General features: G+C 42.3%; 1 protein-coding gene and 1 pseudogene across 1 annotated transcript in view; both read left to right on the forward strand.

The window, feature by feature from the left end:
• LRRC66 (leucine rich repeat containing 66) overlaps positions 1-26,904 on the forward strand; it is a 30,832-nt gene extending 3,928 nt beyond the window's left edge. The window contains 5 exon segments of the mRNA XM_029235133.1: positions 2,089-2,589; positions 12,064-12,233; positions 19,027-19,216; positions 20,718-22,425; positions 22,427-26,904. Of these exon segments, the coding sequence (XP_029090966.1) occupies positions 2,089-2,589; positions 12,064-12,233; positions 19,027-19,216; positions 20,718-22,425; positions 22,427-22,589 (2,732 nt within the window). The 3' untranslated portion in view covers positions 22,590-26,904.
• Positions 12,230-15,810, forward strand: LOC114902678 (annotated as a pseudogene).
• Positions 26,905-27,872: the final 968 nt, after the last annotated feature.

Genomic DNA, 27,872 nt, shown 5'->3' on the forward strand with positions numbered 1-27,872 from the left:
AAGAGGCACACTTTAAAAATAAATCACTCCTCCATGCTGTAGGGCACCTTTGCAGTTCATAGCCATGTGTACTGGAACTTAGATGCCTTTCAAAATATGGCAGATTTGACCTTGTATGAAACCAAAGTTTAAAAAGTTACATGGTAAATTTCATCCATTGCATGCATTCATTTACCCAAGCAGAGCATAACCCTATGACAGACTGCAGACTATTAAAAATATAAAACATGGGGGAAAATATATAGATACATAGATGAGATAAACAGATGATAGATAGGTAGATAATACAGATATAGCCCTATATATAGATATATAGATAGCATAGTCCTATGACAGACTAAAGACTATTAAAAATATAAAACATGGGGGGAAGTTATATATATATGTATGTATGTATGAAAACATGGCCCTTACCATCTGGGAGCTTATAGTCTTTTGGGCTGTTGAAAACAGACACAATGCAAAGCAATAGCCATACAGGACAGTACTGATATTCTGTCAAACTGAATGTTACTAACATGCATTCATTCATTCAATAAATATTTACTGAAAGATTTCTGAACAAAATAGAAGCCAAAGCAGGAAGAAGGGTCTTCAGGTCATAGGATTTGTGATGGATCTGGAAGGACATATGTAGGATTTGGACTGAGGAGAGGAAAAGGCATTGGGCTTGGAATTGGAGTGAAGTAAAAGCTAATTTTTGCATGAGATCTACATATATACCGAGGTGCACAAGACCCATCTTGTAGTTGCTCCACATGTACTTTTAAAACTAGTTCATGAACTTAGGTAAATAATACAAAGCCTGGGATGCCAACCTGAGGGATTTGGACTGTAGGCACTGCAGAGCCCTTTAAGGATTCTGAATGAGGATATGATATGGGAAAACAGTACTATGGGGAAGCAATCCTTTGGAATTTCATTGGATGAAGCAAGAAGGAAAATTGAAAGGCAGTGACAGGAAAACCAGTTAGCCCGTTCTAGTATTGCAGATTAGTGATGAGAACTAGAGTGGTGCCATTTGCCATTGGAACAGAACAGAAGGGACAATTTGCTGTAAACCTACGTGCCAAGTAATGTGGTTATTTGTACACACACTGATTTTTTAATGGAATTTAGTAATTAAAACAAATAACAAAAAAGTTATTCATCTACTCTTTTGTTGTTTTTTATTGGAGTATAATTGCTTTACAATGGTGTGCTAGTTTCTGCTTTATAACAAAGTGAATCAATTATACATATACATATGTTCCCATATGTCTTCCCTCTTGCGTCTCCCTCCCTCCCACCATCCCTATCCCACCCCTCCTCATCTACTCTTAAAATTGTTTTTTGTGCATACATTCAGGCATTGTGATTTGTAGATACTTGTTTTAAAGCTTTCAATTGCTTCTCAAGAATCTTTGGGGAAAAAGATACTTGAGTTTCTGTATCTAATTATATCTTCATGGGTCCTAGGGAGAGCATCCTTTTTATAACCCATTTTTTTTTAACGTAGATATCTAAATGGTTTCAAGTGGATTTGAAAAGCCACAAAAGCCGCAAAGACAAAGCTTGTAGTTCTTCTAATCATTAAAAAAAATCGAGTCTCTTTCATGAGTTGAACTTTCCACCGATACAGTTCCACGGTTTGGTGTAACTGTATGGCTTGTCACTCATGTGATAAAGCACATGGCTGATTACCGTGCTGTAAAATAAGGATAATAGACTTTGCTCGGTACTGAAGACCAGGAAGGAAGCAGAGAAGTTTTTAATCTTGGTAGGTTTCCCTCATTCCAAAGCAGACTGCAGGGTGAGTAATCCTGGAAAAGCAGACACAGGTGAGGCCCAAGTGAGTACACATTTTCTGACAAATCAGGAGGGGTTCTTTCTTTAAAACTGTGGCATAAATGTAATTTTACACTATAGCTGTTTACCATTTTGGTAGCTACATTTTGCCCCACTGTCTAAGAAATCAAACATCCGTGTAAATTGGCAATCAAGGCAAGATAACTTTCCTGAATCTTAAATTGAAAATTAAAATTTCTGCTTATTTGCTATTAGTTTTTACATAAGTTATTTTGAATAAGTCAATTTTTCTTTCTCCAGGCATTATGAAAAACCTACGTCTCAGAGTCGTTACCATGGTTATAGGTCTTTATTTTACTGACACAATGACAAACCCATCAAGAAAAAGCAGTATTTTATTCAATTCCGAGTGCCAATGGAACGGATATCTTCTGACAAATTGTTCTTTTGCCGGAAAGCATGAAATACCTGTGGACATATCACAGATAGCAGCCATAGTGGATGTAAGTTCCAGTTTCTTTAGGGTTCTCTTACAAACTCACAGGAAAAAAGAAGAATGGAATATAAGACACCTGGACCTCAGTAACAATCTCATATCGAAAATAACCTTAAGCTCTCTTGCACATTTTCATGCTTTGGAAATATTAAACCTCAGCAACAACGCCATTCACTCCGTTTCATTGGATCTACTCAGTTTTAAGTCCTTGTGGGTGAAACGCCACAGAGGCAGCTTGAGAAATGGGCTTCCGTTTCTAAAGTTGCTCATTCTTCAAAGAAATAAACTCAGTGACATTCCCAAGGGTAAGTACAACTTTAAAAGATGGACTAGACCAAGAAACAATGAGTATGTGGAGAGCTAATGTTTTATGTCAATAAGAATTCCAGGTTTGTTTTCAGTTTCAAGGAAAGAGCTGAAAGTAAAGCAGTTGGATCAGAGCAAATATAATAAAAGGAGTTTCTTAGTGGAATTTTAAGTTATAATATGTGGAATTTAAAGTCAATGTAATTTAATCTCCCATTGCTATAACTTACATTAATCTTATATGGATTTGTCAAGAGATACTAGGAAGTATTTAAGTACTAAATAATGTGTGATTTTAAATTACCTACTTTGATTTATGTATTTTTTTTTACTAATTACAGAAAAGCACTGAGAAATAAGTAGTTCAGATACTTTTAATATGTAACAATGCAAATTAAGTGTTGCCATATTTATAATTTTTATTTTTACAGAATACATTTTACATCTTCTTATCTGGTTTTCCTCCAAATGTAGACTACATATATGCTAATATTATATATAAACTTCCTTATTATCAAATCAAAGTAGGACTCCTTATCAGAACTCCACATACCCTCCTATTATAATAAATTCTCATCCATTCCAACACTCAATAATCTACATTTTGGAGTTCCTTAAGTAATCCACCAATGTTTTATTTAGAAAATGTATCAGATTCATAAGCCAGAGCTTCCTTTTTATATTCAGGAGTGCTAGACAGTTTCCTTTCCCTGTCTATTTTCAGTCTTGGTCACTCTTTGCTAAGTACTTACTTTATATAAGATCTTATGCTAAAAATAGAAAGTGTAAGGATTTTGTCATTTTTCTCCATCTCAAATTATGCATATTTAGTTTTTCTCATTTTCAGTTCTTTCATTTCATGCTTTTATTTTTTTGTTTTTTCATTTATTTTTTGCTCTTTCTCCAGTATCTTGTTTTAAGCATAATTTTGACTATAATAGCCTGGCAGGTGAAGGGACTACTATTTCAGTCACCACAGCAGCAGAATTGTGTGAGAAGGACAGGAGTCTTCTCTCCCTGAACTTTCCCGTAAAAGCAGTGTATAGTATTTTCAGTGCAAAGTGTAAACTAATTGCGTTTTATTTTATGATTTTTATCATACTGTTCTTATTACAAAAGGAATGCCTGTTTTTTGTAAAACATTAGGAATTAAAGAAAAATGTAAAGGGAAACATTAAAGTCCCTCATGTAATATGTATTCTTCAAGTTTATTCTTTATGCCTACATATATATTTTCTTTCAAAATTGGATTTACTGTCCATAATATTTCATAACATAATTTTATATCACAGAATATTTTGAACATCTTTACATAATTAAGCAATCTCATAAATAATATTTTAAATAGTTGAATAATTTTAATATATTATAATCTGTTCAATCAAACAACATTTAGATTATTTCCATTTTGTTTGCTATAACTCTGACGAACATCATTAAAGCTACACATATCCACATGATATAACTGTGTTTTCTAACTAGTATGGTAGATGTGAATCTCAACCCACAAATTCAAGTGTACTAGAGATATAACCTTCTACTGTTTATAACTCAGCACAGTTTCTGATTCTGAGCCCCCATTTTGCTAGCATCAGTTGTGGTGGGATGTACAGGTACTTACACTTAGCATCAGTTTTTCATGGGCTTTCCTTTATCTTTTCCTAGATTCATACCGCAGCTCTAGAATCTTATACCCTGACAAGGCATCAAAGTGTGTGTGTGTGTGTGTGTGTGTGTGTGTGTGTGGTGTGTGTGTGTCCCTTACCCCCCTCTAGCCAGAGAATGTTTCTTTTCAGTCTTTCAGTTTGTAGAAAATTCTTACCTGCTTTTGTTTCTTCAAAACTCTCTATCTAGATCTAGAAATTCCTTTCCTCTAAAGATTCAGGCCTTTGGAAAACAAAAGCCAAAAAGACTTGTAGTCGCCTCTGCTTGCCTCTGCTTTCTACCTTGCCATGTGCCTCCCCTGGAACAATTAACATAGAGCTTTTACTTTCTGCTTGAACAGAAAGGACACAAGGAAAATAGAGACAGGTAAAAGCTTAATATGTCAAAATATTATCCCACCATAACAGTAGATAGAGAAATGCTGACTATATCTCCTTAAGGCAGATGAATTCTCCAGAGCTAACTGGAGGTTAGGAGGAATACATTTCATTTAACGACCAAATATCCCTATAAAATGCAGGTGTAGTCCCATCCTCCTTTCCCAAGTTGAACTTCTACCTCCCAGAATATCAGGAAATATGTTAAGCTTGCCAAGGAGGGGATAAAAAGATGTGAAATGAGTAAATCCTTTATCTGAAATTCTAATGGAATTCTAGCAAATAAAACCATGGAGAGATGAATGAAACAGATTGATGATGGAGGTCCACTGTAAGCCCTGAATCTAATTGGATGTAATTCAGAGTTCTTTTCTCCATAGCATTTTGGGGTTTGTTTTCCTGTAATCATCACACACTTTCAGTTCTTATTGGGGACTAGAGTCCCCTCTGGCGTCCCGTCCCATTTTATGATTCTGTGACTATGGCTGGGTAACTCTGACGTTGAAATCCCATTTTCGAGGGAAAAAGCTGGTAAGAGAGGTGCTCCCTGAAGTGCCATCCTATTCCTGACCTTTGTTCTTTCTTGATTCCTTTATCCTACGCCTTTTTAAAGGAAATGTCTAGATAATGTAATACTTACTCAGAACTGTGAGGATTAAAGGAAAGATGTATCTTAAGAACCTAACTTAGCACAGTATTTGGCATCATAAACAGTAGCTATTAAAATGTGAAAAGTACTTCATAAACTTCTAAAGTACTTTGCAAATATTAGTTATTATTACTCTTGGCACAAATTGAGAATAACAGCCTTTTAGAAACAAATGATAAATTTGTTTTTGTCCAAATCTCAAGTTATCTTTTAAAATGTTAAATAAGTATTGCAGTAGATGTGACTCCTAGCCCACTATAATTCATAAGCAGAGAATCATTTGTATCTATTTACATAGGTGTTTGCACTCATCTAAAGATAATGATTAATTAGAGATTTCTCAGAAAGCAATCAAGCAATTGGCCTATAGCACCTTTATAAATCATGTTTCACTTATCTTAATATGGTGACAGTTTATAGAGCCAGTGAAAAGTTGCTTTGACTGTGGAAAGCCCATTTTTGTAAGGGTGAAAGATCACATTGACTAACAAGCTCAGCGTCAGCTGATTTCCTTCCTTGATGCTGATCATCTGTGATGTTACCAATAAGCTTCACGTTGGGAAAACACCCAGAGGAGGTACTGGCCAATGCAATTCACAAAACAGAAGCCAGCCATGAATTTAACCTTCATGACCACATTCCTCCCATATTCTTGGAGTACAGCATTAATAATGGAAAAATCAGTTTAAAAAAATTGAGAACAAGGGGATTGGTCTCCAGTTAAACTATCCCACTTTCATCAAACAGTATTTCTGGAGTGCCCACAAAGTGCCTGAAAATGTATCAGCACCAACATCTTACTGAGTTTCCAGTTAGGTTGAAAGACCAGATGTGACAGCCTCACATTAACATACTAAATTCCAGAATCCAAGAGGTAAATATGTTATCAATGAGATGAAATAATACCTGATTTTTGAAACTGGTGGAGGAGAAAAAAACGTAACCAGCGTATTGTTGAAAAAAAAGTATATTGTACTCTTCATTTGTAGGGAATTAAACCTTTCATCCTGATTACTGTTTGGATTATGGAAATACCAATAACCAATAACCAATGTTCTCAAAACCAATTCAGGTTCTAAAGTAACAAAATGAATGTGTATCATTAAGCTAAGAGGTCAAGGTCTTTGGCTCACCTATATAAATTTGACCTATATAAATTTTAAGGGGCTGATTTTATGACTCAAATATCTTATCCAGGATCATTCCAGACTCTATTCCAATTCCTAATACTCTTTGAACTTGAAGCCATAACCCTTGAATATCATCATTTTATGTTATCAGATTATCACATTTGGGAGACCACTTAAGAAGTTCAGAGTCCAAAGGAATGTTTCTAAGATGGTGTAATGTCTGGGCATGCCCTCTGTGGCCTTTTTTCTCATAGACACTGAGATAATTTCTTGGAAATAATGAAACTGCCTCTGGCGTTCTAAATGCAAAGGCTTATCAAATTCCTGCCTATGTGATCATCAGAAAGCAGTTCAATAAATAATCCCATCTCCACAAAAGTGCCTCCATATGCCTCTCCCAACATTTGACTCTCTCAAAACATAAAATATACTCTCTAATGTCCAAGCCCCAGCTCTTAATGCGCCTCACAACCTCTTTCACTCACCTGAATACTCCTCAACATTGATTTGCCATGGAAAATATGTAAAAGAACATATTCTCTTATTGAGAAACACAGCCAAGTGTCATAGAAGAGTTTACCCAAATTTTCCAACTCCATCTTGAGAGACCGCCAAACAAAAAGGTCATTTGCAGGACTCCACCAGTTCTCTTAATAACATTGAACCTTAATTCTCTAAAATTGGAAGTAAAAGGAAAATCTTCATGTGGGAGGAGTAACTGAACTTCACAGTCTTAATTCCCATGTGCAGAAGTTTCCCTTCTTCTTGGGGATCTTAGCTTGATATTAAGAAGGGAATCAAATACGAGGATATTCTTATAACTCTCCATGTTCAAAATCCCCCCCATGCTTGGGCATGTTCTGGTCCCACTCTTCCTATTTACTCTTTATCTTTTATACACCTTGTATTACTCTATTTGCTTGTTTATTGACCTTAAGCAAGTCACTTAACCTATAAAAGCTTCCTGGTCCTTATCTTTAACTGGAGATAGTGATATATACAGGGTTGATGTGAGGGTTAGAGATAGCATTTGTAAAAACTATAACACACAGAGTGATGACATATATAAAACATCTCTCATTGTACCTCGTACATAACAGGTGCTCAAAAAGTGTTAGTTCTCCTTTAGGGCCATTTGATCAGCCTGAGTATCTTATTCTGTTTTCCATCCTAGTCTTTGCTATAATAGTCATCACCTCCTTGATTTCTGGTACAATGAGTAACCGAAGGTGATTTTCATTCTCTTTCTACAACTGTTCAGAGTTTGTATAAAGTTCAGAGTGCTCACCAACAATCTTGCACTACAGTTCATACTTCTGTAGGCCTGTATAATGATGGAGGCCCCTGATTCTCCATGTTCTGAGTGCTCTGGTCTGTCCTCTGGCTCTCTGAACCACAGACTTGTGAGACCATCACCACTATCAAGATAACTATCCATTACCTCCCAGAATTTCCTCATGCCTCTCTGCAATCTATGTTTCCCACCCATCATCTCTCCCCTGCCCAAGTAGCCACTGATCTTCTTTCTGTCACTATCGATTCATTTGCATTTTCTATAATTTTATATAAATGCAGTCGTTCAACACATTCTTTTATTTTTGATGTATCTTCTTTCATTCAGTATAATTATTTTGAGGTTCATCCATGTTGTTGTATGTATTAAAAGTGCATTCCTTTTTATTTCTGAGTAGAATTTCATTGTGTGGATACTCTCATTTACCTGTCAGCAGACACTTGGGCTGTCTTTTTTGGTATGACAAATAAAACTGCTAGCTAAAGGGATGGAGAAAGATACGCCATTAGAGAAACACTAATCTAAGGAAAGGTGGAGTAGCCATGTTAATTTCAGACAAAGGAGACTTCAGGGATAAAGAAAGCACTACTTAATGATAAAGGGATCAGTTCTTGAAGGGGATATAATAATTCTAACGTGAATACACCTAACAATAGATTGTCAAAATATGTGAGGAAAAACCTGGCAGAACTGTACAGAGAAGTGAGCAAATCTGTTACCAAACCTAACTTGTGTCTGCTGGCCCGACGTGCAACAAAGCCGATCTACTGACACCGGGTTGTGGTGAAGGAAAGCACAGACAGCATTTACCTCAGGGTGCCGAGGAAGGAGAACAGGCAATTCATGCTCACGTGGCCTGAACTCCTCGACGGTTTTCGGAGAAGAGTTTTTAAAGACAGGGTGAGGGAAAGGGTCACAGGGTGTGTGATCCACTCATGCGCAATTCTCTGATTGGTTGATGGCAAAGAAACAGGGTGATGTTTCAGGAATCATCAACCTTCTGGTTCCAACCATGGAGTCTATGTGCTCATGGGGTCAGCATGCACTTAACTTCCTCCACCTGGTGGGGTCTTAGTATCTGCAAAACAGCTCAAGGCTATGACTCAGGGTATTATCTATACCCTTGAGGAAGAACTAAAGGTCATTGACTTTTTTTTATAGCTAAACTATTATTTTTCTTAATTGAAGTATAGTTGACTCACAATGTTGTTCCAATCTCTGCTGTACAGCAAAGGGACTCAGTTATACACTTATGTACATTCTTTTCTTATATTCTTTTCCATTATGGTTTATCACAGGATACTGAATATAGTTCCCCGTGCAATACTGTAGGACCTTGTTGTTTATCCATTCTAAAGGTAATAGTTTGCATTTACCAACCCCAAACTCCCCCAGTCCATCCCTCTCCCTCCCCCGCTCTCCCTTGGCAACCACAAGTCTGTTTCTGTTTTGTAGATAGGTTCATTTGTGCCATATTTTAGATTCCACATATAAGTGATATCACGTATTTGTCTTTCTCTTTCTGAGTTACTTCACTTAGTATGATAATCTCTAGTTGCATCATGTTGCTGCAAATGGCATTATTTCATTCTTTTTTATGGCTGAGTAATATTCCATTGTATATATGTATCACATCTTCTTTATCCATTCATCTGTCAGTGGACATTTAGGTTGCTTCCATGTTTTGGCTCTTGTGGACAGTGCTGCTATGAACACAGGGGGGCATGTATCTTTTTGAATTATAGTTTTGTCTGCATATATTCTCAGGAGTTGGATTGCTGGACCATATGGTCATTCTATTTGTATAAACTATTATTATTTTGTCTTGCTTGACTGTTTTCCTTTGTTTCTACATTTTGTCACTTCTGTGATTGAATTTGCTCTTTGGAACTTGGGGAAGCCCTAGGAGGCTAAAGCTTTTCTACAAATGAGAGGCCAGGGACACAGGGGTCTGTCCCTGAGAAGGCCCTGCAAGGTCCAGCTCCATTTCAAATCCACTGTTACAGTTGGAGATTTCAACACCCCCCTGTCCATTGATAGAGAGCAAACTAGACATGGTCTCCCTCTCCACTGAACTCCTGGGGTACTTATTCAATTCAATTAAGTACTAGATATGATAGGGACCACGAGCTCACATCCCTGTACAGGTCAGGCAATTATCATGAAAATGTTAAGAAACTTCTTTCATATCAGCTTCTGTGTTGCATGTTTTTCTCAAGACCCCATACATTTGCATATTAAAACACGTAGGAATATTCTTCACTCCAGAAAGAAATGTATTTTCTCCAGAGCTTATATTCAAAATATTTAACAAGAGGCCTTTAGCCTGGGTTCCCAAGTTGGATGCCTTCTGGCTGTAATGATGAAGCAGAATCCTGCTGGGGGTGGGAGGTGGAAGGGAGAATAGACTGAAGTGCCTAGGGCAGCGGGGCAACACACAGTGGCTCAGCAGCGGTTACTTATGAACCAATATGGAAGTATTTCTCACCAGCATATGCCGGCTGAATCTCAGCCTTGTCTCTCTCTCTCTCTTTTTTTTTTTTTTTTTTTTGCGGTACGCGGGCCTCTCACTGTTGTGGCCTCTCCCGTTGCGGAGCACAGGCTCCGGACGCGCAGGCTCAGCGGCCATGGCTCACAGGCCCAGCCGCTCCGCGGCATGTGGGATCTTCCCGGACCGGGGCACGAACCCGTGTCCCCTGCATTGGCAGGCGGACTCTCAACCACTGCGCCACCAGGGAAGCCCTCTCTCATTTTTTTAAACATGCAGGCTTCTTGGCCTATCCTTTGTCTTCCTATTTTTGATAGAGACATCATATTCTTCTATAAGTGCATGCCCCATCCATAGCAGGCAGCCCTCATTCATCTCCAGCCAAATGTCTTGTGCCAGCTAGAAATGTACATGTTCGTATTGAATCTTTGATGTTGGCTCAACAACTTTTAAATCTCTGTGCAGGTCAAACACTGTGACTTCTAGCCTATTGAATGTATATTATATATTGGGCATTACAAGTGTTCACAAAGGTGTGAATTCTGCCCTGAAAGAACTAATCACCTGATGGAGAGGCTGACAAACAACAATTATTTTACAGTCAATAGTGGGGGTAAAACTGCTTTATATAACTAATAACTTTTTCTTGTGTGTGTGTCTTACCACGCAACCAGACACAAAGTTTCTCTGCTGTCTTTGTCCTCAGCACTAAGTACCATGCTCATAATATTTCGACTGAGCTGTCGTCCTTGCGGTCTCTTGCTTAGTCTGTACAGCTGAAATGAGCAAATGAGAACATAGATGTGCAGCCATTTCATTGAGGTCATCATGTCTCTGCATAATTAGTCTTACAGTAAGTACCGATGGTTTCCAGATAGTAGACAAGGAATAAACCCTTCTGGAATTGAACCAACCTGATCTGCTATGTAGTAGTTTGTTAAAGACACAGACTATGTGTGAGGACAGAGCAGAAGGAAATGTAAAAATGCAGGGCTTCCACGTGAGACTCATATGGGAACTCAGATTTGGAAGACTGCTATGGCTGGCACATCATTCTCAACCTTTACCTTCAGTGCCAAATGGGCCTCATGGTTACTTCTGGAATCAAGTGAAATACAAAGGCGGAGACCAAAACTCAATTATATTATTTTGCCAGAAACGAAAACCTCTAGCTCTAACATATTAATATCCTTTGAAAAATATAAAAAATAGTTATAATATCAACGATAAGTAGTTAAAGGATACAGCTACAAAATAGAATGAGGACATCTTAAAAGGGGAAGAATTCATCCATGTAAATAAAGCATCAAAACAACTTTTTCCCCTATAACCATAGCAAGATCATCCAGTTTTACCCATAGTTCAATCAAATAAGCAAGTATCATATTTACCGTTTCATTCAATCAAGGTTAGATTTTTGATTGATGCTTTTATTATAAAATTAGCACATGTTCATTCAAAGGAAGAATTCAAAAGTGTATAAAATCGAAGCATAGTTTCACCTCCCTCCGGCATCCTACTTCTAAGTGTAGCTACCACTGGTATAGCTTAGTTCATCTCCTTCCAGGCCTTCTTCTCTGCTCGCTTGAAACATATGTGTATGTTTGCATGTGGCCTTTTTTCCCCAAGAACATTGGAATTATACTCTACTTTCCTGCAACTTAACTTTTCCTTCCTGTTCAGTTATTTCAGGTTGATCTATCCCATTCTCTTTTAAGACTACACAGTATTTTGTAGTATTGATATAGCCATCATTTGCCCATTTCTCTGTCGTGAGCCATTTAAGTTGTGTCCAGTTTTCCACCATTACAAACAATGCTGCAGTAAGTACCACCAATTTATATTTCAAGTTGCTTTTTAATTTTAACAGGGCTGTGGAAACTGAAGTCATTACAGAGTTTGGATCTGTCATTCAATGGGATAACGCAAATTGGTTTGTCTGATTTTCATAACTGCCTGCAACTAGAAAGCCTCCATTTAAAGAGCAACAAGATATTCAGAATTCATCCAGAAGCCTTCAAGGACCTAAAAAAATTACAGGTTAGAAAATAGTGTTTATACTATTTCTAATATGCAGAACTATAGGCAATTCTATTAGAAGAATACCTCCATTGAAGAGTTTCTTCATGCCCAGTAGTACTGGCTACCAATCAAAAAATATAAGTCTACTTTAAGATGCCCCTAAAAGAGCTGAAGTCTCTCTCTTGCCTCAAAAATCCAAGGCCTCAGTAGTGGACATGAATGTGGACATTTTATTTGAACATGTATGCTCAGCAGCAAGGATTGGTTCATTATTTTTCCTAAATCTAATTAAACCCAACTCCAAGCTTCCACTTACCAATTGGCAAGAAATTAAATCTCGGTTATTAGCAAGGCTCCCTCCCTGAACTACAGGGTCAGTCAAAGGTCCCTGGGGTTTTATGCAATTTGAGACTATATGGGCCTAAATGGGCTCTACACCCCATAGAGCCCAGGACCACATGGGCCTCTGAAGGCCAGTGACCCTGATGCTTCCACACCAAAATTGGGCACAGAATAATACAAATCATAATGATATCAACTCATCCTTGCATCCCACTTACCACGTGCCACACGCAGTTCTAAACATCAGAGCCATGTTGGGGGGATCGACGTCACATTTTGGAGGCGTGGTGCCTGTCTCTCGGGCACCTTGCAGTGAATCTCACCGAGGTCCTGACAGCTGGGAGTGTGAGTAACCCCTAGAGCCCTGCTACAGCTTTGGCAGCTTCAGCCCCTTCTCCTCCTAGCCCCTTCCTCCTCTCTCCTCCTCTTTGGGGAGATATTGTAAAATCTCCCCTTGGTGCTCCTTTAGAAACACCAGGACCTAGAGATGCCTTAGGAGAAGCTTGAATCCCCCGTCCCGGTAACCTGCACCACACACCCCCATTCTTTATATAGGCCAGTATCATCGAATAAAGCATAATGTGGGCCACATATGTAACTTTAGATGTTCTCGGTAACTAGATTTAAGAAGTAAAAATAAGCAGGTGAATTTAATTTTACTAATATATTTTGTAACCCAATATATCCATATATTATCTTTTACACATGGAGTCAATGTAAAAATTGTTAATGAGTTATTTTCCATTCTCTTTTTTCATACTAAGTCTTCAAAGCCCTGTGTGTATAGCTGATGCTTGGTATCCAAGGGGATTGGTTCCAGGACCCCCATGGGTACCAAAATCTGTGGATCCTCAAGTCCCTTATGTAAAATGGCATAGTACTTGCGTATAACCTAAACACATCCTCCCATACACTTTAAATCATCTCTAGATTACTTACAATAATACAATGTAAATGCGATGTAAATACAATGTAAGTGCTATGTAAATGGTTGCCTGTGCAGGACAAATTCAAGTTTTGCTTTTTGGAACACTCAGCATTTTTTTTTTAAACTATTTTCTGTCCATGGTTGGTTGAATCTGAGAATGCAGAAACCACAGATATGGAGGGCAGACTGTATCTTACCCTTACTGCACATCCCAGTTTGGACTAGCCATAGCATAGCTGCAAGACAAATGCCCAACCTCGCCCCCGCCCCTTTCAACCGGAATGGCCCTCCAAGCCCGTCCTCTCTCGGAGACTAGTGACGCAGTGGTGAGGGAGGTCGACTCTGCAGCCAGCTGCCTGAGTTTAAACCCAGGCTCTGCCGCTCGCCAGCCACACGATCTTGGGTAAGTTACCGAATCACTCTGTGCCTCAATTTTCTCATCTGTAAAAGGGAGGTAAGTTGCTTCCTTTTTCATAGAGTTTTGTGAGAATTAAATGTTTTAATCCGTAGACTGTGCTTTGAACAGTAGTTGGAATACAGTAAGCCCTTTATAAATGTAGACTACGTATAGAAATTCTAAAGTGGTTGCGACGCCCTACTCTTTTTTTTTTTTTTTTTTTTTGCGGTACGCGGGCCTCTCACTGTTGCGGCCTCTCCCGTTGAGGAGCACAGGCTCCGGACGCGCAGGCTCAGCGGCCATGGCTCACGGGCCCAGCCGCTCCGCGGCATGTGGGATCTTCCCGGACCGGGGCACGAACCCGTGTCCCCTGCATCGGCAGGCGGACTCTCAACCACTGCGCCACCAGGGAAGCCCAGCTCTACTATTTTAACATACAAATCTGATTGTAAGCTTTCACGACAAGGGCCTGGCCCCTGCTTGCCCCTCCAGCCTCATTTCAAGCCACCTTCCCCTTGCTGACTGCATTCCTGCCTAGTTTTCACCCCAAGCCCTCCCCTATTGCTGATCCTTTTGCCTGGAAGAGCTAACTCTTACTACTCCTCAAGGAAGCCTTCCCTGGGTCTCCAGATTGAATTAGTTTCCCTTTATACACAGGTATAGTAGACTATGCTTTTTCCATATTGCACATATGGAAACTGAAATTATTTCATTCTAGGTATGGTTTAGCCATTAATGCCTATATCCCCATAACCCTTCTACCAGACGGTGAGCTCTTTGAGGACATACATCATGTCTATTTTGTTTTCTAATGCTTAACATATGTCCAGTACATACCATGTATTTACAAACACTTGTTGAATAAACAAAGGAACGAACGGCTAGTTGATGATCATGGATAGGTGTATTTGTTATCTATTGCTGAGGTCAGCAATCCAGGCAAGGCTTGCCTGGGGCCTCTGCTGAAGGTGTCTCAAGAGGCTGCAGTCAAACCACGGAGGGCAGGTGGGCGACGAGCAGGCCCAGGGGCCGGGAGGCTGCGGGCAGTGGCGCTGTGCCCGGCGTAGGCAGAGAGGCCCCGAGATGCCAAGCAAGAGGAGGTACAACGTGTGGCTCCCACCGGCCCGGATCAAGAAGATCGTGTAGACGGATGAAGAGATTGGGAAGGTGGCGGCGGCTGTGCCTGTCATCCTCTGTCGGGCGCTCGAGCTTTTCCTGGAGTCACCGTGGAAGAAGGCCTGCCGGTGACCCAGTCCTGAAACGCCAAGACCGTGACCACATCCCACTGGAAGCAGTGCATTGAGCTGGAGCTGCAGTTTGACTTCTTGAAGGATCTGGTGGCATCCGTGCCTGACATGTAGGGGGATGGGGAAGACAACCACATGGGTGGGAACAAGGGTCCCCGCAGGGGCCGGAAGCCAGGCGGCAGTAGCTGGAAGAATGGTGGGATGCGAAGCAAGGGCAAAGACAAGAAGCTGTCAGGGACAGGCTCACTGCAGGAGGATGTCTGAGGGTACAGACACTGACGGGGAAGAAGAGACACCACTGCCCCCATCCCAGGCCAGCCACCTCCCTGCCCACTTCCAGAGCCCCCCTGACACCCTTCATGCCCTTCATCTCGACTCAGCCTCTGCCCCCAGCACCCCACCCCCTGGGCCCCTCAGCACCTGAGGCAGAGAATGAAGAGGATTATGACTCCTAGCGCCCTCTGCCCCCCAGGCCACACCCGCTTTTAGCTGGGTTTAGTTGCTCTGGGGGAAAGAGAGAAGTTAGAGCTGTTCTTAAGTTTATTATCGGATGAATGGATAAAGAAGATGTGGCACATATATACAATGGAATATTACTCAGCCATAAAAAGAAACGAAATTGAGCTATTTGTAATGAGGTGGATGGACCTAGAGTCTGTCATACAGAGTGAAGTAAGTCAGAAAGAGAAAAACAAATACCGTATGCTAACACATATATATGGAATATAAGAAAAAAAAATGTCATGAAGAACCTAGGGGTAAGACGGGAATAAAGACACAGACCTACTAGAGAATGGACTTGAGGTTACGGGGAGGGGGAAGGGTAAGCTGTGACAAAGCGAGAGAGTGGCATGGACATATATACACTACCAAACGTAAGACAGATAGCTAGTGGGAAGCAGCCGCACAGCACAGGGAGATCAGCTCGGTGCTTTGTGACCACCTAGAGGGGTGGGATAGGGAGGGTGGGAGGGAGGGAAATGCAAGAGGGAAGAGATGTGGGAACATATGTATATGTATAACTGATTCACTTTGTTATAAAGCAGAAACTAACACACCATTGTAGAGCAAATATACTCCAATAAAGATGTAAAAAAAAATTAAAAATTAAAAAAAAGTTTATTAATAAAATAATAATAAAAGGGGGGGGAAAGGCTGCAATCAAGGTGTTGGCCAGGGCTGTAGTCTCACCTGAAGGACCAACTGAAGAAGGATCCACTTCCAAGCCCACGTGGTTGTTGGCAGGATTCAGTTCCACGTGGGCTACTGGGCTTCGGGTGCCACTCCTTACTGGCTGTCAGCCTAAGCCTGCCCTCAGTTCTGTGCCGTGTGGACCTCCCCACAGGGCAGTTCACAGCATGGCAGCTCGCTTCAGAGCCCGAAGGAGAGAGCCTGCTAAGCAAGAACATCACAGTCTTATGGAATGTAATCGTGGAAGGGACATCCATTGCTTTTGCCATGGTCTGTCGGTTAGAAGAGAGGCACAGGTCTTGCCTATACTCAAGGGGAGGAGATGACCCAGATGGTGTGAATATGGGGGCAGGTTATTGGGGACCTGTCTGCCGTCGTAGTTATCAGAGCAGACGAGAAAGTCCACTTAACTTGGCAGTGCTCTCGGGTTCACCACAAACAGGCCGTCAGATTGCCTGGGAACCTCATTTAGCATATTGTATACTGATGATATTTGTATGTGTAATTTCCCTATGCCTGTTTTATTTCCTGTGCATTTTCACTGTGCTTTATAAGTCTTCTGCAGCTCACAGGTAATAGATGCTACAGGCAAACTGAAAAACAAGCCCAAGAATGTTCTGAATCATCTGTAATTCTAAATTACCTGAGCTGCCCAGAATCATACAATTTCTCCTGCTCTATTAACCCTTCTGCCTGTTCAGCAATAACTCTAAAAACTTCTTTGGGAACATGATGAGCATATTTGGTACCAGAAAGTCGAATATTAAAATGGATGTAGTTGGGTTTTTTTCCAGGAGACGTATTTAATACTTGCATTATATATTACGTGTCTTTCCACGTGGGCATCTTTTCAGAAACCAGATAGATTTCTCAAAGCATAAATTCATCATCCTGTGGAGGTAGAATGAAATGTTTCATTGGCATTTCAAATAAGGGTTCTTTTTCCTCTGCCATTTTTCTTAGAGCAGTGACTTGCTAGCAACATTATATGCTTCTCCCAATCTTTCTATAACGTACACTCCTTTCAAATGACAGTGGATGGCCACTTCTTTAGCCAAATTGGACTATTCTGTTTTAATCTTTTCTCAGAAATTATTCCTCCTGAATCATTTGATTAGCTCTCTGTCCTCTCTTCTGTTTTGCTTTTAGTTTCATGATTTATAATATAACAGCTGCTAGGATGGAAAAAAAAATGCAGACATGCACTAAGAAGAAAATACCCCCCAAAACATTAGAATATTTCACCCTTTTGTTGGGGGGGGGGGTACATAGAAAACTATTGATCCTAGTCAAGGCCAGGCCAAAGCAAAGTTTTGTGGGGTTTTTATTTTCCTTCCTGGTCCCAGTCTCCTACTTCCTATTTTTGACAGCCTTCCCTTGGGAGCCAAGAGTGCTTGGTTACTCAACAGTGCAAATGTCCCCCTCACTACTGAGTCTTGGTTATGGTGCTGTTTGAGTGTTTGTCTGAGTAAAAGCTCTTCTCAGGAATTTATATAACCCAAGATACCAGTGCTGCTTTTTCCCTGATGTTTATTAAACAATTGACCTGAATTACATTCAGCCTCCATGGTTTTCATCCATGGCCCTCTTTTTTACTTTTCAGCAAGCTTTGCATTTATGATTTTCTCCCAAACCCCATGACCCCACTCTGGTGACTCATGCTCCGGGCCTCCTCTGTGCATCCCTTCACTCCAGTGCAGTGGGAGCTCAGGCTCCGAGAGGCTGTGTTCTGGAGTGGAAGGCACACAGCTACGGAGCCAGATCAGATCTCAGCTCTGCCATTCACTCATTCATTCATTCATTCATTCATTCCTCCCTCCATTATTTTCTGCGCACCTGGTACCAAGCCTTAGGAGTCGGGATTATATGGGATATACTGTGACCTAGCCCAGTTTCCTCCTCTGTAAAAAGGGGGAAATGACAAAGTTGTTGGGAGGAATAGACATAATGCATGTAAAGCACCCAGTAGGATGCCTGGTACACAGCAATGCTCCGCAAATGGTAGCTAGAGCTACACCTAACTATGCTGTCCTGGCCACATCACACCACCGCCATATCCAGCTTCACAGATCCTACTCTGTGTTTTTAGAGTCACTGAATCCTTTTTGTTCCCCAGTTTCCCCTTCATTTCTGATGAGACTAGGAAAATTAGTCATTTTGTTTATACTGAGTAGCCATGGATGCAGAGAAATGTACTATTACCTTTAAGGTAATACTTGATGCAAAAGAACTCTCTTTGCCATTTTTAGTCAACCACAGTTCTTCTGGGCTCTCTGTCCTCATCATTCAGTATCTCCTGCCACTTTCAAGGTCACAGTGCTTCTAGACATTCGAGACCTGATCTCTAATTCCAGACCTTGATAACAACTGGGAGTCTAGGTTATATCGAACAGTACAAATCACAGTTCATAGGAAAGAAGGAAGGAAACGTGATTGGGCATCTAATACAGGCACCATACTTAAAGTTTTCACATACATTTAATCCTCAGAACAACCCTGGGAGGTAGGCTCATTGAGAGTCAACAATTTGCTGAGTCTCACAGAGTTCTTAGGGACAGAGCAGAGAATTAAACCCAGTATTCTGACTCCGAAATCAGTGCTAAATTCATATGGCTTCCATAGAGATATAGACAGTATCTGTAACTAGTTTATTTTGTCTCCAAATGTCTTTATTCACAGACTGTCGTAAATTTGTTTCTTCTCAAGCAGGTTGTAGACCTCAGCAACAATGCTCTGACCGCCATTCTGCCGATGATCATGGCTCTGGAACTTCCCCACCTGGAGGCTGACTCGGCTGTTAACCAGTGGCAGTGTGACTATAGCGTGGAAGTCTTCCAAAATGTTATTTCTGAATTCTGGAGAAAAAAGTGGAATGCAATTTGCAACAAGTCTATTGGTAAGTCAGTAGTGCCTCTTCTCTCAGAAATGGTTCCATTTAAACAGAAAAGAGACATGAAAAATTTAGTCTCATTTGAAACAATGACAGTCCCCCCAGAAGCAAGAGTGCTGATCTATGGCATTAATCATCCTTGGGCTGTATCACAGAAAAATCATTGGTACCTAACTCTTCTCCTCAGTTCATGAACGAGTTTCTTCACGTGGTGAGAAACCTAGTTCAGCTAGCTCAGAAAGCACTGGCTTTGGTCAAAACCAGAAATTTCACAAAGAATTTTTCCCTGAAGCCCCAAAATGTCATATTTTTATCCCAAATATTAATAAAATAACTGATCAAAGAAAGGACTTCTAAAACTTGAAACATAATTATTTAAAATGCTGGCTAACCCTCTGAAAGGATAATCCTACACATACACAAAACACACATATTTCAAAAGTATATTTTTCTTTGATCTGTTCCCTGCCACTCTCCCAAACTGCTAGAATACGTTACTGCAACTGAATATTTTGGAAAGCTTCTGCCCCCCGCCCCCCACTATTAACTATCTTGGCTAATTCTCAAACTCTTAACTGGGGGGAAAAAAAAAAAGAGTCATTTTTAAAAAAATGAGTCCTGGCCTCTGTTCTATTCAGGACTGCTATTAAGTAGAGACATGGCCATGCTTACCAGGTTTAGGAGAAATCCATGAAGATTAGAGAGAAGTCTTAATGGTGTCAGCCACACTTGGTTCATTGCCCTGTAAGAGCCACACGGGCGTTCTGAGTGTGGAGGGCAGAATGTCAGGAACCAGCAGAGAAACCCGAATATTTTTGCTGTTTGCCAGCACCGAGGAATAGTGAGGAAATGATATAGCAAACACAGGTGTGGCCAAGGCAGATTTTTGCAGAGGGTTGATGGAATGTTCTCGTAAATGTGCAGTAAGTAAGGGAAGGCTGTGGAGAAAGGAGGAACAATGTGGCTGTCCCTACAGACTGGTTTCCTTTCTCCTGTGGGCAGCAGTCAGTCAGGAAGCTTAAGAAACACAGTCTCCCGGGCCTGGGAGCAGCAGACCCGAGCCTGAGAGCCTCGTGTAAGTGTGCACAGAGCCTGACACGTGCTGTTGGCATCGACAACCAATCAAGCAATCAGTCAGTAAAGTTGCTAATCGTGTAATACCCACTTTAAATCTAGCTAGACGAGGACTGAGGACTCACAGATGCTTTTTATTTATTTATTTATGGTTTTATTTATTTATTTTGCGGTACGCGGGCCTCTCACTGTTGTGGCCTCTCCCGTTGCGGAGCACAGGCTCCGGAGGCGCAGGCTCAGCGGCCATGGCTCACGGGCCCAGCCGCTCCGCGGCATGTGGGATCTTCCCGGACCGGGGCACGAACCCGTGTCCCCTGCATCGGCAGGCGGACTCTCAACCACTGCGCCACCAGGGAAGCCCACAGATGCCTTTTAAACCACTGGAATCTCATTCCCGTGTCAACTCTGCGTGTGCTTTTACCCCCACTCTCAGGGAAGGAGGAGGCATACTGGTGGACGCCCACAAGGCGCGTGTCCAGAGAGACCCACCTTCCTCGCACTAATCTGAATCATACGAAAAGCCTCGCGACGAGCACAGCTGAGAGGCCCTGGGAAGTGCGCTTTTCCACTCTGCGCAAGAAGGACCCTGCGGGCTCTGACACCAGTGACAGGGAGAGGCGGCTGCCAGGAAGGGTTAGGAGCACCGGGGATGTGCAAGCTGCTGGCAGAAGGGAGGACGCTTCCCAGGACCTGGTCCTGGCCGTCTGTCTGTCAGTGTCCATCACGTTCTTCGTGGCTTTCTGCCTGGGGGCTTTTGCGAGGCCTTATGTGGACAGACTGTGGCAACAGAGATGCCGGAAAAGAAGTCCAGGTTCAGGGAACGTGTATTCAAACCAGGGCTTCTACGATGAAATCGAAGCTGTAGGGAACATGGAGCAGACAAGGATGGATCTGCGCCAAACTTTCCACGATCCAAACCTCTGTGAGAACCAAGCCCCACACGCGGCTGTCACTCCTGCGAGAACGCTGGCACCGAGCAGAAAGGAGGCTGGCGGCGGGCAGGGCGGAGAACGATGCGGGGACCACACTGGGCCAGGAAGCGGGAAGGAAAACGCACTCCCAAATCACGGTGCGGCCCGGCCCGTTCTCCGCGGATGGCTGAATGCTGATGATACCCAACTAATGCCGGCGGGACAGGACCGCATCTCCAGGTATGATATTCCTGGAGAAGTAAATTATGACACTGTGGCCGGGGAAGGTTCCCTCGGTGAGCGATCAGTGGGCATCCCTGCCGTGGCTGCCACATTACAGACAAGCCCTGGCTCAATCTGTAAGGATTCCAACGAATTAGGCCCACCCATCCCCAGGGAAATGACCACGCCTCTCTCCCAAATGGTGGCGCGTACAAAAGCGCTGAGGGCTGGAGAGAAGGAGGGGAGAGGGGGCAGTCCACACTTCCCTTCGGAGTTTTCTAAGGAGAATGTGATGAGCGCACAGCAGCAAAGGCTCGAGAGCGCCGTTGACGAGGAAGAGCCCCTCGCCCACTACGGAGCGGCCACGCTCAGTGACCCAGGAGCCAAGGACCCGTCCCCACCCGTCTTCGCTCCGGGGTGGGGTCATGACCTGCATGTGACTCCTGCTAGCAAGGAACTAGCACAAAAGGACACGCCTGACGCTCAGTACGAGTTGGACACCGATTCTGACGAAGGGTCTTTGTTTACTCTAAGTTCAACAAGTTCAGAAGACTGGAGAAATGTGGCTGAAGCAGAGGCACATGGCGAGGAGAACTGCAGAGCCAACGAGCCCCTGGGGGACGAGGACTCAGGGGAGAGGAGGGACAATGTCGTGTCATTAGAGAGTCTTGAGGACAGCATCGCCTTCCAGAAGATTCTGGAGAAATGTGAGAATCAGGAACATCATTCTGGAAAAACTCTCATTTCTGATCCAGACTACGGTTTGTACGCGACTCATCCGGAAAGTGGCTCTAACACCAATAAATTTAAGGATCCATTGACCTTGCCCAGGTCACTGGGCAACAGTCCTTGCAGTGATGAGATCCCAGGCATGTCCATTTACGACTGTGTCACAGCTCTTCAATCCAAGGCAGCAGAGTGGCAATGCTCACTTAGAGACTTGGAGTTTTCAAATGTAGATGTTTTACCACAAACGCCAACATGTTCTGCTGAAGGTCCCTCAGATCCTGGAGAGTGCCTGTGGTGAAGGAGATGCAGACATTTGTAAATATGAACCTTACGTTCAGGGGGAAGACACAGCTCAAAGCAATATTCCTTCCAAGATCGCTGTGGGGAAAAACTTAAGACCCTCACGACAAGTTTCTGAAGAGGACAACATGAATGGGCACTGATGAGGGGTTTGTATGTCCTCTTGAGGACAGTGATTCCAGAAAGGTTATAAGCCAAACACAATTGTTACACTCCTGTGGTGACGAACCAGATCTTCAGTGTGAAAGGGAGTGGTGTGGTGGGAGGGGTATTTTGAAGATGGTGTCAAGAGCCAGGTACCACTATTACAGATGCTTCCAAATGAAACCAGTTCACTAAGAACACGGGAGCATTTCAGTGACAGAGACTGGGGTCAACATTCAGAGCCGAATCAGTGAATTTGATTCTCTAAATTCTTCCCTATGTTTAGTTAATTCTAATATAAAACTACCATTCACAAGACATAGATCATTTAGGTAGGAAAGCACTGAGATATTTGAACATCAAAGGTTCCAATTAATAAATTTTACATTAAAACTTAACACTGATGATGTTGCAGTTAGGAAAAGATGATTCTAATTTTTATACTCAAATGCAGACCCAGAGAAACCTGATGGTTGTTGGCTGTCTATAAGCATGTTCAAGTCCCTTCAACATTCACATTGAAGAACGGAAACACCACCCTGCTGCTCCCTCAGAATACCACCTTCTTTTCTCCTTTATAGCTAGGCTTCTCCAAGGAATAGTCAGCAACTGTCTGTTGACACACCAGCATACCGTGGTCAGGTTTCAGCTCACCGTTTCTTTAACCCATGCCAGTAGAGGTCACCAACAACCTCCAATGGGACATGAATGGACTCCAGTCTCATCAGGTAAAACCTCTGCAGCTTTGGACACTGTCGGCCACTCCCAACTTGAAATTCTTTCTCTGTAGTTTTGTGACACAACTCTGTAAAGGTGAGGATCCCAGCAGGACCCAGACGGCAAGAAACAGGGATGACTAGAGAGAGTTTAGTGAAAGAACCATTTGGAAAGAACCGGACAGGATGAAGGGAAATTAGTAAGGGAAGGTGAAGGACCTAAAGGCTAGTTATAAATAGGGGAAAGCCTTTCCCACACTTAGGCCTGAAGAGACAAGGGGAATTGCAGCTACGGGTGCACAGCAGGAGCTGTGGCCTCTGGTAGAGGAACACAGCCACCAGGAATCCATTGTCCAGTAGGAGGAAGCCAAGAGAATCACCACCTGAACTCTCTCCTCACCCTCCAGCCTTCCCAGTGGCTGACCTCTGCAAGCCAGAGGGCAGTCCACAGCGGTCAGCCTTCCAGGCCACAGAGCAGGACAGAGGGGGAGAAAGTCAATTTGGAGAAGAGATTTGGGCAAATAGGGACCATACAGCACGTACTTGCTTTCGATTCTTCTACGATTCTGGTCACTCTCAGGCTCCTTCTACCTCCTCTTTCTGTGTTTGCCTGGTAAATACCTACGTTTCCCAGGGTTTGGTCCCAGACCTCCTTGTCTTCTCACTCAATGTCCTTTCCCCATGTGAGGTGTCACTTGTCATGGCTTTTCCACCATCACCTAATTGCTGCTATTCCCTGCTTCTGTATCTCCAGCTCTGAAATCTTTCTGGAGCTTTACACTCACATCCAGCTGCCTGTTGGATATCCCCATGGGCACTTCTAACCAAGCAATGCCTATGCCAACAGTGAAACTCAGCAGCAACCCCTAATCCTCTCCAACCACCCAGTCTGATCCCCCGAGTTCCATTTCAGTATCTGCTCCATCCAGAAACCCAGGAGTCTTCCTCTCTTCACTGCCCACATCTAATTATTGGCCTAAAGGCCTGGCATTTAATAGGTTCTCAATATATGGATTTATTAAATAAATGAATGAAAACAAACTCTTTAGTGTGATACACAAGGATGTCGGTGACCTGGCCCGGCTTTCCATTCAACTTTCCATGTGGCATTTATCTCTCTGTGCCCTACCTCCTTCCTGAAAGCCACAGTTACAGACACACCAGACTATGTCACCCCAGAACGCCTTGCCCACCTGCTCCCCACATCTGGGGGCACGTCTGGCCTCTCTGCTAAGCCCTGCCTCACCTGCCTGGCAAATATCTCTGCTGTTTTCGAGACACTGTTTAAGGTCACCTCCTCCATGAGCCTTTCTTGGCTTATTCCACCCAAGTAGAACAGACCCCTTCCTTCCTTCCTTCGGCCCCCGCTGCACTGCTGTTCATTATGGAGAAAACAAGGTTTCACGTGGTTTGATTGAGATCTACTAGAGGCTCTTCTATGGGCCAACATCCAACTTCTGGGTGAAGTTCAGTGCCAGCATAGAGTCTACGAAGCCTAAAAATCATCTCAGAGTTAGCAGTTACTTTATAAAGTGAAAAATTACTTTCTATTTCAGCAGCACTGAGAAAAAAGTATATACAGTTTTGACTATTTTTGTTTGTTTTTGTTCACACTTCCAAAACCAAAGCTTCTGGTAATGTGGCATAAACATCACAGGCATTGCAGTTTAGTAGCTCTGTGTCTCAGCAAGCACTCATAAAAACAAAACTTTAAAACCCCTCTCAATACGCCTTGCTGTAGGCTTGGCTAACACGGCTTGATGTGAGTGAGATTTGAGGCCTGCTACTTCCAGATTTCCAAAATGTCTCACCTTTGGGGGCTGCCCCCAAATTGACTCAAACTTTAAACTACCTAAGTTCCATAGATCTCCTTTACCCCAATTTCCCCCTCTGTTTTAGTTTCACTTATTTGGATTATGTCTCTAGTTCTATTTTTACACAAATGACCTTTAAAACGTCACACTTTTCATTAAGATAAGTCTTTTTGCATTTCTTTAGCAGAGTAACTCAATTTTTTATCAGCCTAACAATTCCATAATAGCATATTTTCATCTAAGAAACATTCAAAAAATCCCTGGCATAATTTACCTCTACATGTTGCTAAAACTATTAAATACAACTTAGACTAATGGCTGCAAACCCAACATATGAAACATTAAAATCTTTTCTTTTTTGAAGAGCAACTAGTGCCACATTTAATTGTCTTTTTAATGTTATCTTCTACCCTTCAGGTTCAACAAAGTCAGTTTTGGTTCATGTTGACAAAATTTTCCCCTAACCCTCTAGAATGGTTCAATATGTAAGGCCTCAGGTCTCTCCCTCACTCCTCAGGAAAGATTCATCCAGTTCTTTTCAGTGGCCATGCAGGGCAAAGGAGAAAATCCCGGGAGTAACAACCAGGAATAACCGCTAGAACCACCAAATGGCAAAAAAATGCAAGCAAAGAGATATCGCCATATTTCCAGTCTATTTGAAAGACAAAATCCATTCAACTCAAAGCTACAAGTTTTCTTTGAAGTACCTTCAGACCCAAGGGAGATGCAGGTGAGAGGGGGAGAAGGGGTTCCTATAGCCTGTGAATTTCACCAGTGCTTTATACTAGATGACTATGTCATCAAATAAAGTAAGTGGCAGGCCACAGACTTAACAGCAGGAGGGCTCATGAGCCTACCCACTAATAAGTAAAGGGGAGAGAGTGCCATCTTTCTGTTGCGTGAAGAATCTTATATTCATGAGAACTTGAGGGCAAGAACTGTGGCTGTCTGAACATTGTTTCTGCATAAACTTCAGCCAGTTTATATTTTTCAAATGTTCTACTGCTATCTGAAAATTCTAGGTGATGTGGGCAATGAAAGTGTTCATGAGTTTTAAGGCTCTGTGGACTCTATAATTTAACATATAACAAATGTACTTCGGTTGCCAGAATGAACAAGGACATCCCGAACCTGGACTAGAAATCTTCTCAGTCTTTTGCCGACGAGTATTTCATCTGCCTTTGTGTGCCTATGTATCTGCAATCCTGAGGCAATTCGTACGCTTAAACATAATAACATCTTTGCTCCTTTGAATAAATATAACACGTTACTTGAAAAGAAAATTCTTATTATTTTTCTTTGAATATCGTTATTGACTCTGGCTTTTCATGACTCAATATGTTGTAATTACCATAATTTTTTTGTTTTATTTTTATTTTTTGATACTCAAATTGTTGCAATTTGGTCAATGCATCCCCCTTTAAGCTGGTTTCTGTGTCCTTCTTCAGAATTTCTAAAGCATCATTACTTTCTGGCTATAAATGTTCCAAGTCAGCCTAGACTATTACCCCAAGAATGGAATTAGCCTCTATCCAAGGAGACCTGCCTTCATTTAGTGGAGAATAAATAGTTCTGGTTTGTCTGCTATAAGGTGAAATGTGCATTACTGAAAAACCTCACATTCTACAAAACAGCACATTAAAAGTCATGGGGCTTATGGGATAAATAAAGTTGGGGAGGGCTTCCCTGGTGGCACAGTGGTTAAGAATCCGCCTGCCAATGTAGGGGACACGGGTTCGAGCCCTGGTCCGGGAAGATCCCACATGCCGTGGAGCAACCAAGCCCGTGAGCCACAACTACTGAGCCTGCACTCTAGAGCCCACAAGCCACAACTACTGAAGCCCACGTGCCTAGAGCCCATGCTCCGCCACAAGAGAAGCCACCGCAATGAGAAGCCTGCGCACTGCAACAAAGAGTAGCCCCCGCTCATCGCAACTAGAGAAAGCCCGCGCACAGCAACGAAGACCCAACACAGCCAAAATTAAATAAAATAAATAAATTTAAAAATAATAAAGTTGGGGAGACCACTCAAAATAGGCAACCTTGTAACCAAAGGACTAAGGAAAACAATCACTGGTACCTTGGAAATCACCTTGGACCACCCAGGCAGGCAGCTAGACATGCCTAGAGGCTACAACAGTAGACATTAAAAATTCACATAAACATTGAGTGGCAATGCTGGCCACAGTTTAGTTAGAGCAGAGCTTGGGGGTGGGGGTGGGGGTGCTGGGACAATCCAGCCCAAACCAGCTCCAAGCCAGGAACTTCCCAGGCACAGGAGCCAAAAGTGGCACAAGGCTGGGGTGCACCTCTCTGGGCCTCCCCAGAGAGCCCGATGCAGGTGCTCATTTTCAATGTTCACAAAACACAGCTAAAGGATTCCTACTCCCAGTACAGCACTGAATTGTGGGATTGTTTTCTTTCCTGCTGAAGGTTCCAATTCTACTCCTCCTCTTCTGGCTCCCCTTGCCTAGAAAAAATCTGATATGATCAAACTTGACTTCTAGGTTAGACTGACATCATTCTTTAATTGCACATGAACTAATTCATACGGTAGAAACATGCTTTGTGAAACCATCCATTTCTTCTCTCTTTGTATATGCAGGGTACATTGAGAGGTGGAGACTATTCTCCCACCTCCTCGAATCTGAGCTGACCTGTGACTGCTTTAACCAATAGAGTACAGCAGAAGCGACACTGTAGGACTTCCAAGATTGTCATAAGAACTTTTGCAGCTTCTGCCTGGGTGCCT

The sequence above is a fragment of the Monodon monoceros genome, unplaced genomic scaffold, assembly GCF_005190385.1.
Source record: "Monodon monoceros isolate NGI ecotype Baffin Bay Population unplaced genomic scaffold, NGI_Narwhal_1 Super_Scaffold_20, whole genome shotgun sequence".
Lineage (NCBI taxonomy): Eukaryota > Metazoa > Chordata > Mammalia > Artiodactyla > Monodontidae > Monodon > Monodon monoceros.